The sequence below is a fragment of the Schistocerca serialis genome, chromosome 3 (genome assembly GCF_023864345.2).
Source record: "Schistocerca serialis cubense isolate TAMUIC-IGC-003099 chromosome 3, iqSchSeri2.2, whole genome shotgun sequence".
NCBI lineage: Eukaryota > Metazoa > Arthropoda > Insecta > Orthoptera > Acrididae > Schistocerca > Schistocerca serialis.
The window spans coordinates 1,072,928,435-1,072,941,567 of NC_064640.1; the positions used below are offsets into that span (position 1 = coordinate 1,072,928,435).

At 37.2% G+C, this 13,133-nt stretch overlaps 1 protein-coding gene across 1 annotated transcript in view; it reads left to right on the top strand.

Moving 5' to 3' along the window:
* The window catches only part of LOC126471505 (uncharacterized), a 151,192-nt gene that overhangs the window by 112,380 nt on the left and 25,679 nt on the right, over positions 1-13,133 (top strand). Inside the window, exon 6 of the mRNA XM_050099724.1 lies at positions 2,019-2,197. Coding sequence (XP_049955681.1) covers positions 2,019-2,184 — 166 coding nt within the window. The 3' untranslated portion in view covers positions 2,185-2,197. The remainder of the gene's footprint in view (positions 1-2,018; positions 2,198-13,133) is intronic.

Below are 13,133 nucleotides of genomic sequence, written 5' to 3' on the forward strand. Positions count from 1 at the left end.
GCATCACCCGACATAATTCGACTACATTCCATTATCCTTGTTTTGCTTTTGTTGATGTTCATCTTATAGCCACCTTTCAAGACACCATCCATTCCGTTCAACTGCTCTTCCAAGTCCTTTGCTGTCTCTGACAGAATTACAATGTCATCGGCGAACCTCAAAGTTTTTATTTCTTCTCCGTGGATTTTAATACCTACTCTGAATTTTTCTTTTGTTTCCTTCACTGCTTGCTCAATATACAGATTGAATAAAGTCGGGAAGAGGCTACAACCCTGTCTCACTCCCTTCCCAACCACTGCTTCCCTTTCATGTCCCTCAACTCTTATAACTGCCATCTGGTTCCTGTACAAATTGTAAATAGCCTTTCGCTCTCTGTATTTTAACCCTGCCACCTTCAGAATTTGAAAGGGAGTATTCCAGTCAACATTGTCAAAAGCTGTCTCTAAGTCTACAAATGGTAGAAACATAGGTTTGCCTTTCCTTAATCTATCTTCTAAGATAAGTCGTAACGTCATTATTGCCTCACGTGTTCCAACATTTCTACGGAACGGATGGGTTAAACAAAAGGTTTCAAATGGTAGGCATCCTTTTTTATTTAACTAAGGCATTTGATTGTGTTGTTCAAAGAATATTGCTGCAGAAGTTGACCATTATGGAATACAGGGGGTAGCTCACAATTGGTTCACCTCTCATTTTAACAATACAGCAAAACATCATGATCCACAGTGTTGAGAATGTGTACAATGTGGGGTCTGAGGGGTGGGGGGTGGGGGTGGGGGGGGGGGGTGCACCAGCGATCAGTGCTGGGGCCACTCCCGTTCCTTATTTATATAAATGATATGCCTCCAAGTATTACAGGTGATTCTAAAATATTTCTGTTCACTGATGACACCAGCTTGGTAGTAAAAGATGTGTGCAACATTGGCTCTGTTTCAGATAATGCAGTTCATGACATAAGTTCACAGCTTGTAGAAAAGAAACTAATGCTAAATTACAGTAAGACTCGGTCTTTACAGTATCTAACAGACAATTCAACAAAACCTGACATTTTAATTTCACTGAATGGGCATGTGATTATTTAAATTGAACAGATCAAATTTCTAGGTGTTTAGGTAGATAGTAAACTATTCAGGATCTTCTCTAAAGACTTAATGGTGCCATTTGTGCTATTTAAATGGTATCTGAAATAGGTGATAGTTTGATACAAAAAGTCATTTACTTTGCTTATTTTTATTTTCTTATGACATTTTGTATTATATTATGGGGGAACTCTTCCCATTCTCTAAGGGTATTTGTGGCTGAGAAACAGGCAGTTCGGGCAATAACTGTATCTATTGTCGACCCTTGTTCATTAGTCTGGACATTCTGAAATTGGCCTATAAATATATGTATTCTTTACTGTCATTTATTGTTAACAATATCAGCTTATTCCCAAGAATTAGCAGCTTTCACTCAGTTAATACTAGACAAAAGTCCAATCTCCATTTGGGTCGCACTTCGTTGGCTCTTGTGCAGAAAGGGGTGCATCCATTTTCAATAAGCTACCACAAGAATTCAAATTTCTTAGCAGTAATCCACACTCTTTCAAATAGAAACTGAAGAGCTTCCTCATGAGCCACTTGTCATGTTCTGTCAAGCAGTTCCTTGAAAAAATAAGCCGATTCCTGTGTTATATTGTTGATTTTGTTTACATAAACTTATGGCTTGTCTTTTTTGGGTTCATAAACATTTTATTTTATCTGTCAATACTTTTATTCTGTAATTTCATGTACTGACAATTCCCTTATTTTTAAGTATTCTGTAATTATACCTGCCCTAGTGTATTGTGACCTGTGACTTGGATATTTCCTAAAAACTATTTTATTTTCGCATGGCACTCAGTTAGAATATCAAAGTCGTCAAAACTGGTGAGCAGTTTGCAAGCAGGTCATTTAAATTTTGTCTCTCTCATTTTTTTCTCTAATAAAGACAAGATAATCTGACACAACTTTAACTATGTATTTAATTGTGTTTTAAAGGGGTCGAGGGCTGAAAAGATTGAGAAAGCTGGACATATGGTGTGGACCTGGCTTGGACAATGAGACAATAATTGCCATCAGCCGTGGGCTCCCTGCTTTGCGGAACTCTCTGTCTGTGATGCAAAGGTGCTCTCGGCTGCTGCCTTCTCTGAGATCTGCCGCCTAGAACAGCTTGAAATGTAAGCACTGCTACTGACTTTGTAGTGTAGTTCAAACAAAATAACTGGCTAGGTGATGAAACTGTAACTGGTGAAGGAGTTGAGAACTGTATGAGTAATTCATAAATGTGATGATTGAAAATGTGTTAAAAATCATAAGTGCAGCCATTAAATGAAAACACATTGGGGGACATTAAAATTGCAACAGTACACAACTGGAACATGAGGAACATCAAATTTGCTTGAAGGGTACTGAATGTTTGGATACGCAAACAACTGGCATTTCAGTGTAACCCCACAGAGTAAGTAGAAGTAAATCCACTACCTTCTGTATGTGAGGAAAGATTACACAGTGGATTTCACATTCAGAAATCACATTAGATGTTGTTCGTGAAAAGGTTGCATTATACCTCGTGTAAGATGGAGAAATGTCTGTCGGCACATGTCAGGATATGAGAGCAGCACGGTTGTGGCCTGTAGAGACTGTTGTTTATCAATGAATGATGTTACTGCTTACATCAGTCGAGATCCGACAACTCTACTGCAAATATGGAACCGATGTATACTTGCACCAAGAATGATCAAAAGTACTGTTTGTTAACAAAACCAAAACTCAATTATAATGTCCTCGGACAAATATCCACACGACTATATGCACATGTCAAAGAAAGTTTTGCATCACCCTGGTTCCCAGAACTCTTGAAGATAGACATTGACTGTGGATATTGTATCACAGACACAGTCCCTTTGACTGTTGAGAGATGTCACTAAACCTGCCCAAAGGTGTAAACAATCCTGCATGAGCAGCACATATTAGATGCGAGGGGGTCCGATAGCCAATCAGTTCCAGTCATCTACCAGGAAGTAAAAGGTACACGGCTTGTGTTGTCTGTATTTCAATCGTGCCTAGACAGTCATGGTCGCAGTTTGATCACATCCCCAGTGTTACTTTGTGCCAGGAAGGGCTTTCAACAAGGGAAGTGTCCAGGCATCACGGATTGAACCAAAGAGATGTTGTTCAGATGTGGACAAGATACAGAGAGACAGGATCTGTCGATGACATGCCTTTCTCAGGCTGTCCAGTGGATGACTGCTATCTACGGATTAAGCCTCACAGGAACCCTGATAGCACTGCCACCGTGTTGAATAATGCTTTTCGTGCAGCCACAGGACGTCATTTTGTGACTCAACTGCACGCAGTAGTCTGCATGATGTGCAACTTCACTCCTGATGCCCGTGGTGAGGTCCATCTTTGCAACCGTGACACCATGCAGAGTGGTACAGATGGGCCCAACAACATGCCGAATGTACAGCAGTCCGGACCACTACGTCTGAAGGTCTCGCTGTATGGTGGTACAACGTGCAATGTGTGGTTTTCACTAGCAATAAACATCATTTCCGCCCTTTTTATGTTGATCTCTATTCCAATTTTCTGTCTTGGAACCGAAGTGATGCAAAACTCTTTTTTGATGTGTGTATAACAGAAATGTCTCTGCTGTGGACATCGTGTGTTATGTTCCTACACGATGAATCCTAGAGTTGCAGTAGGAGGCGGCGTGAAGTGTGGGGACGTTGTTGTTGCTGCTGGCATGCAACAGCTGATGTGCTGCCGATGAAGATCGGGACAAACTGGGCTGAGTTGCCAGCGTGGAGTGCTGAGATGGAACTGCCAGTACTGCCGAATGGTGGCATTGCATCTGATCTGCTGGTACTGTCCGCTCCATAGCATGTAAATGACTTTGTATGGTTTTGTAATGGCTTAAATAGTCGGAGCAGACGAGTATTTGCATGGCGCTGCAAGGCAGCGTGACTAGGCGTAGCGAAATAGTGTTGTGCTGATAGTGTTCTCTGCTGTAACAGGCAGACTTACAAAAGAACATTCCAAAATCAAGATAGGAGACGAGGTACTGGCAGAGGTAAAGCTTTGAGGACGGGGCGTGAGTCGTGCTTGGGTAGCTCAGGTGGTAGAGCACTTGCCCACGAAAGGCAAAGGTCCCGAGTTCGAGTCTCAGTCTGGCACACAGTTTTAATCTGCCAGGAAGTTTCATATCAGCGCACACTCCACTGAAGAGTGAAAATCTCACACCGGAAACATTCCCCAGGCTGTGGCTAAGCCATGTCTCCACAATATCCTTTCTTTCAGGAGTGCTAGCTCTGTAAGGTTTGCAGGAGAACTTCTGTAAAGTTTGGAAGGTGGAAGACGAGGTACTGCCAGAAGTAAAGCTGTGAGGACGGGGTGTGAGTCGTGCTTGGGTAGCTCAGTCGGTAGAGCACTTGCCCGCGAAAGGCTAAGGTCCTGAGTTCGAGTCTCGGTCTGGCACACAGTTTTAATCTGCCAGGAAGTTTCAACATTCCCAAATGTCAATAAACGATCTCGATGAAACTTGGCGGGTGTGTTGAGGGGCAAATAGTACAGTATATATTTTTTTGTTGGTACCTAATTTCACTATTAAGGGATAAAACACACCCTGAAAGACAATTTGGCAGTTTAGGTTTAGAAGGAATATCTTCAAGACAATATATAAAAAATGTTTTTCGTATGAAAGGTCATGTGTAATTAATATTCTTGAAAACTGTGTAATCAGCTTCTGTAATAATTTGAAATTTTGCAAAATGCTGCCTACTGCAGTTCTATTGTGTTGTTTCTCAGGTGGAGACTGACATCATAATCATTCAGCAGATGTAAATCAGAAAGTCTTCTCACAAAAACTTCCAACATCGCCAACTGTATACTTCCCACAGCTGTACCTGTGCTGTCGATCCCTTTGGTATCACTAGGTGAGGGTGAACGAGTTCTTTGTCTTCAGGTACGATGCTCTATATGGTTCTTTCACACTGACCACTGCAATAATCTAACAACAATACAGATATTCTCCCTCACTGGAAAAGAAAACAGCTTTCAAATATCTTTCGACTTGGTCGGGTGTTTGTTTGGTGACATTTTGATGGTATGACAAGGACATTTGTGGCTTCAAAAAGAAATTCTCAAGTTCTCGGACCAAACTCACCATTGTTTTCTCTTACAACTATGAAAAGGCAGCTGGTCAATGTGATAAAACCATTTAGAGCATTGTACATGAGGAGAAGGAACTTGTTCGTAAGGCGATCCCAATAGGCTTGATGGCACAGGTACAGCCGTGGGACGTATACAGCTTTTGATTTTGGAAGTGGTGTCAATCTTCACTTGTGAAATAATGAAATCGAGCTGCAGTCACTAGCACTAAACAACCAATTCTCTTCGCCAAGACTTATAGATATATTGAAATATGCCTGATCCACAACAGAATATTTTGAGTACCATCTGTGACAATTTGGAATCCTGCTGAGTTTTGTTTTATATTGTCTTCTCTGTTGCGTATATTACATGAAGAAATTTCATTCATTTTATGTGCATGCTGTAAGAAAACATGTTTCAAGAATTTCTTTACAAATTATCATCGTCATTATTTTCTACAATAATAAGTAGTTACTTATTATTTTCAATTAACAAAATACACACATGTGAAATGCTAAATGAAGAAAGAAAAGGAACAAGAATGTAAAATAACAACTGAAGAAATAAAAAAAATATAAGTGAAATGAATAATTTGAATTGTAATGAAAGTTTATATATCTTACAAAGTAAAATCCAGGATGGAATGTAACAATACCAGAGAAGGAAAGTTGCGGAGATGAAGAGTCGCGATAGGCACAGTAAAAAGATTCACACCATCATAGCTTTTGGCCATGAAGGCCTTTGTCAGCAGTAGACACACATACACATACACACACGCACACAAACACACACACAAACACAACTTGCACACACGTCTGCAGTCTCAGAGAGCTGAAACTACACTTTTACATATCTTAATCTACGTTGAAAATACTCTGACAGCACACATTGTGTACAGCTTCTTTTCAAAAAATTGTATTTCAGAAACCAGCTTTATTGCATAGGGAAGCTTGAAAGCTTCTTTAATTTACGTTATACAAAAATTTTCATTTCTCGAAATAAATTTGATTTGATTTGATTTATTATTGGTCCAGTTTTATCTTACATCACAAATTGTGCAATTAATATTGGACAGGTCAAAGATAAGTTACAATAATACATAGTATTAGCAAAATAGTAGGCAAATTAAAAATAAGTACTTATTACAATTAATTTTGTTACATATTTAGAAATTCTCTGGCAGAATAGAAACAGTGCTTTATTAGAAATGCCTATAGTTTAGCTTTAAATATTGGATGAGTAGCATTTTTTATTTCCTCTGGTATCTTATTGTGTAGTATTACACCAATGTTAATTATGCTCCTCTGATAGGTGGTTGTTCTGTGATATTTTTGATGTATATATGATTTCCCTCTGGTTCTATGGTTGTGTACATTTTTGTTCTGCAGCAGTTTATCTTTTTCACTTTGGACTACCACCTGAAAACAGGCAGTTTCATAAATGAATAAACTTGGAACATTTAGAACACCAAGCTCTGTAAAATGGGGTTTACAGGACTCCATCTTTTTAAGGCCACAAATTATTCTTAAAGCTCTTTTTTGCATTCTAAAAACCTTTACACTGTGAGTTGAGTATCCCCAGAAAATGATCCCATATCTGATTAGTGAGCGGAACTGTGCATAGTATCCCTGCAGTACTGTTGTTTTGCTTGTTGTAGCCTTTAAAATTCTTAGGCCATAGCATACAGATGATAGATTTCTACACAAGTTATTTATATGTGTGTCCCAGTTTAAGTCTTGCTGAACCCTAAGACCCAAGAATTTTTTGACACTTACATTTTCTAGGGGATCATTTTTTAATTGGGCTTGAATAGACATTTGATTACTTCGAGGAATTAAATGAAAATCGACATACACAGTTTTTTCAGTATTTATAATGAGTTTGTTTTTTTGTGAACAACTCAGAAAGTCTTTTCATAGAACTTTCTGCTGTGGACCGCAAAGTTTCTGGACTGGATCCAGTGAGCAATATGCTGGTGTCATCGGCAAACAGGATAATTTTTGTGGAACTCATATATTCGACTAAGTCATCCACATAAATCAAGAAGAGTAGTGCCCTAAGATTGAGCCCTGTGGTACACCATATTTTATTGGTAATTCGCTAGATAGAAAGGAGTTCTTTCTTGTTTTATTCATTTTGTTGAATTCATACTGAAGTGATACTTTCTACCTGTAGTTTTTTAGGTATGGACACAACCAGCTATGTGCTATACCGCTTACTCCTCGTCTTTCTAATTTTTCAAGCAGAATGTTATGGTCCAGGATGTCAAAGGCTTTTGATAGATCTAGAAAAATACTTGCAGCTAATTTATGTTGATCAAGGGATTTTAAAATGCAATCTAGGAATTCGAAAATTGCTGTCTGTGTAGATTCAGACTTTCTAAAACCGTGTTGTTGTATTTTAAGAGGTGCATATTTATTTATAAAACTTAAAAGTCTGTCATAGAAGAGTTTTTCTAGAATTTTTGAGAAGGAACTTAACTGTGACACGAGTCGGTAGTTCGATATTTTATCAGAAGAACCTTTTTTAGCAGTGGTGAAACTTTTGCTATTTTGAAAATACCTGGAAATACACCAGTTTTTAAAGAGAGGTTGAAAATTTTTGCCAAGGGGTTTGCTATGTTGTGAGCACATGCTTTTAATATGAAATCAGGTACTTTATCATGACCACTTGGCGTTTTATTGCTTAATGATTTAATTTTGCTTATAATTTCATTGGGGTTCATTTCATAAACATACGTAGAAGCAGCCGAGATCACTGACTTGCCGGAGAAACTTGGGACCGGTCCTTGACAGTTTACTTGAATCAGGTCTTCAGCTAGTGAAGTGAAGTATTCATTGAATTTTTCCACAACTGAATATGTGTCTGTGACTTTTGAGCCTTCTAGTGTTAGTGATACATTCTTTTTCTTTGGCGCTGAACTACAACTTTCTTTCTTTGTAACTCTCCACGGGGTTCTCATTTTGTTAGATAAGTTTCTTATCAAATTGTCATTCCACATAATTTTTGCCTCTTTGACTACTATACCATAGATTCTTTTGTAGGCTTTTGAATAATCTGCGAATTCTTGGCTTACTCTATATTTCTTACAACAGTAGTGCAGAAATCTGTTTCTCTCACTGGAAATTTTTATGCCTTTAGGTACCTGTTGCTTATTATTCTAAGGTTTTACTGTTTTTGCTACTTTTGGAAACGCTACATTAAAATAGAAAGATGCTCTGAAAACTCATGTACATGCTATTAACATTTTTTGAGTGGCGATGCTTTCCCAGTTTTCCTTCATTCTAAACATAATAAGCCAAATTACCTTTCGGGGCATGTATCACCCCTTAAAAGTGAAACTGGGCACAGACAAAAAAATATGAATCACACTATTTTTCCCCTCTACACACCCACGTAGTTTCATCAAGGTTGTTTATTGACACTTGGGATTGTTCTCGGGACATTCACCCAGCAGCAGTAACCGGTGTGACCATTTCCACTGGCAACATGTAGCCAGTCAGGTTTACAGAACGTGGTATCCAACGCAAAACTTCTATTTCTTTGCACCCACACTGTGAGTATAATTGTAAAAAGGGAGAATAATCGGAGAAAGGAATATAGGTGGTTGGTACATAACTTCTCTGTAAACGGTTTAGTTATGGAGGTTACAGTTAAGTGATGAGTGACCTAAAAATTTTTTTCGTATGTCTGAGACGGACTTCCAGATGTTACTAAATATGAAAGCTCAGTACGACATACTGAGGGTTACAAATTTTTGAGAAGTTGTAACCCCTGCTGAATATCTTTCTGTTAGATTACACTTTTAGCTACTGAATATTCGTACAGCTCTTTAATGTACATGCATAGCATTTCAATATCTAAAATTAGTGAAATAGACCCGAAAGTGTTGGTTTGTTTACATCCTGCAGGAATAGCAGTGAGTCATAGGCATGCCACTTCAATACGTTCAGCTCTTTTCTGCCTGATCTTCAAGAAGGGACATCTGCTAAATTCATGGAGCAATTGTGACCTCAGATTGTGAATTCTGCTGTCCAATTCTTTATCCAAAATACCAAATGGAGGTGCGAGTTGGCGAACTGCATCACGTTTGGCAATGTGGTTTTTGTAATCAGAGAATCTAGAATCCTACAACGAATGTCTTTCACGAAATTCTTCAATTAGTTTAATCATATTATTTTTTGTCCAGTCTATCTTCACACACTGCTACCAGCTGATCGCCTGCACCCGAGACGTAACACGGGGAGCCTGCCTATGAACTGAGCAGGGATTTGTGCTGCGTTTTCAGTGAGCGAACGGATACGGGCACGCTTGCCAGGATAGAGTATTTCTTGGAATTCTAGCACTGATGTTTCAGGCACACGTTTAAGCGACAAATCTACTTGCTGAAGCTATTGTAGTGTGCCCTTCTCCTCGGGGTTCTGCCGTGAAAAATATAAAATAAAAAATCTGATTGGGTTTGGAATCTTGGTGGTTTCAGTTACGGATAAGGCGGACTTCGTATTATTGATTGAGATCGTGCTGTAATTTGACCGTGCATGGCAGACCGGGTCGGTAACACTACAAAAAGCGACTGTACGGAAATAGCATCAGAAACTAATTGAAATTTACCTTATAATCTTGTTAGACACGCAGTATTAATTACAATGTAGTCATCATGGCTGTCCTCCTAATTTCACTTGTAGGACGACCTGTCTTTCACTTTTCTCCGTCTGTTGAAAACTTCTTCAAGTTGCCACTGTCATGATCAGTTTACAAATTTGATGATAACCCCCTCGAATCACTTTTGAAACAACCTCGCTTTGTAATGTAATTTTAATTTCCACCCAAAAGCACATTTAACACATCGCCGAAAAATACACGTCTTTCGTATCAAGACAAGAGAGAGAGTCCTCAATTAGTTCTTAAAAACAAAAACCTACGCAAAACTAAAAAGACGAACAAAATTATTTATAAAAATCGGTCGCTGGCGCAGCGCTCTTCTGCGTGTGCGATCGTAAATTATATCTTTGTATTAGCGGTGGCGTGGAAGTCAAAGTACCATTACAATGCCTCCTCTACTGACACGCTCCGCAAGCGAGCGTGGCAGTATAGAAAATTTACATAGATACATATATATGAGAAAATAAGAAATTTACATATTACAAAAAATATTTCTGAGCACAATGCTCTTTGCATATCAGTCTTTGTATACAGTCTTTTTGGTGTGTATCTTCTTTAGGAGTCGTAACATTAATGTCTTTGAATTGCAGCGTATTATCGTTGCTTAGCACAGCGTTTGAATTCAGTTCACATGATTCGTGTTTACAATGGAATTAATTCGAACAATAAATGTTTCTATTATATTGCTCCAATGTCTTTAAACGAAGTATCAGATTCTGAGTGTGTGTGTACTGCCTGGATCTCTTGCGTGTAACTTGAAGAAAATCCAAAGTTTGTTCAATGTGTCAACACGAAATTGTGATCTCCAGCAGTCAAATTTTGGTGGCGTCTACCGGGGTATAAATGGTCAATGAGGGCATAGGAAACACCTCACTGCCTAAGACAGGTGATGAGCTTGTCTTTTACACCAACCTGAAGACCTGCCGACTTCCACTACACCATACACTTCAAGGTATATTGACACTACGTAAATATTGCTTGACCAGTGTTCCATCACGTTGGTTTCTTCTTTGCATTTTCAGTTCCATTTATATGAATCATGTGCTACATGCACAAGTCCTTTGCAGCTCATTAACATCTACTTAAAATACATTTCTTGATATAGTAAGTACATAAATATACAAATATTTACAATTAATCATTACATGAGATAGTTACATTGTTGTCATATAGCACATATACAGAATTAAATGAAAAATATAGTAAATTTTTACGTTACATTCAATATCATTGTGCTGACATGTGAATTACATTACATTCAGATTGAAATATACATTTTATTTATTTTATTTGTTAGCTCATTCTTTTTTTCTTTTCTTTCCTTTTTTTTCCTTTCGTTACACTTGCAACATTTGAAGATAATTGTGGCAACTCGCTAGAATATTCAACTTAAAATTCATCTTGCCTCCTGGAATAAAATTTACACATATTTCAAGCTTCAAGACAGCCCTCTGTAGGAGGATAGGTTCATGGGATGATTGCTAACTACTTCATAAATACTAGTAAAGTCATCTCCTACAGTGGACTACACAAAATAAAATATGATAAATAAAATACATGTTAACTTAATATAATGTAAAAGTTCCTATACCTAATACCGTTTCTAAGTGTGGTATCCCCACTATTGCTGTTTCTAAGAGTGGTATTCCTCTATTACCATTTCTAAGAGCGGTGCCCCTCTAAATATCTTAGGATCCTAAAAGTCTGTACATCAGTGTGGTAAGTGTGTGAGTGTGTGTGTGTGTGTGTGTGTGTGTGTGTATATATATATATATATATATATATATATATATATATATATATATATAGTTCAAGTCACTCACTCATGTTTCTATAAAGTTTGTGTAGTTCATCTCCTTCCTTTCATGAGTATCAACCAATATAAATAAATGTTTTACTTAATAAATAAATAAATCTTCTTAGATAATTGCTGCTGCGTTCCATGCTGTATATCCATTCTGTATTTACCTTGTGGTACCTGTAAAATTCTATTCATAAATAAATATGTGTGTATGTCTCTCCATACTGTCAGATAATCACGAATTATATAATGTCAAATATTTCATCAACATGTATAAATTTTTCTAAGGGAGGGATGAGAGTATGAGCCGCAACACAGGACTGACGTTTTGTTTTCTCCTTATTCTCCTTTCTATTTAATGGTGCATTAGTTCAGTTCAGTAGATGAGCTTTAATTATGTCATTAGATGACTGCTAAATATGTTCTCTTAAATAATTCTTCCAATCTGAAGTGTCAAGCCTACATAACTCCAAAAATTTCATTACAAGTTCCCATTAGATTAGTGTTAAAGTGTTACAGATTTAAATCTACTGGTATATTTCCAACAGTGGCTGCTGTAAATAATTCTTTCCACATAAATCTATACTTTCACCTTTAGTTATAAGAATATATAAGACATCACATAAGTTATTATCTCAGGCATACCAATCTTTCAATAAATAGTATTCTTTCCACTACTTTCATTCTGTATTCCATGAGTACATGTGATATAGCGTTCAAATCTAGTTTCTCCCCCGCTCAACATATTCTCAATTACTCATAACATTCTCACCTATCCATTATTCATTCTTCACAAAATAACATATATTTATTCCTCAGCATTATATATATATATATATATATATATATATATATATATATATATATATATACCTCTTATTCATCATCATTTCCTTTTTTTACTTCAATAATAATAATAATAATAATAATACCCTTTTCTCATCTTATATTCCATTTACCTCTCTCCATATTACTATTTATCCTCTTACTAAACTAAAATTACATTCACTCATCTCATTCACTCACTCACATCACTCATATCAACATTACTATTATCACATGCCTCCTAAAGAAAATAATTCTGTTCAGTTCTCTGCCTCCTCTAATGTGTATATGCCTCCTCTAATGTGTATATGCCTCAATAGCAACTCCTCTTATAACCAAATATCTTATTAGCTATTGGATGTTCACATTGCTTTCTAGACTTACCTGCATTCATTAGATTGTAAGTATCTGTATAACTTAAATGTAGGCTCATCATAACTGTATATCATATTAATTATCTTCTTCTCATTAGCTAACATTTTACTGTATGTATTTTTTCAAATGTCTGTGTGGATGTAGACCTCTGGGTTTATGTGTTAATGGATATTCTAATGAATAACAGCCAGGGTGTGGAATATTTGCAATTCGGTATGGTCCAGAGTATAAGATCTGCCATTTCCTGTTTAAATGTTTCAGTTTTGTGGGTTTAGGATGTGTTCTTAGTAAAACTAACT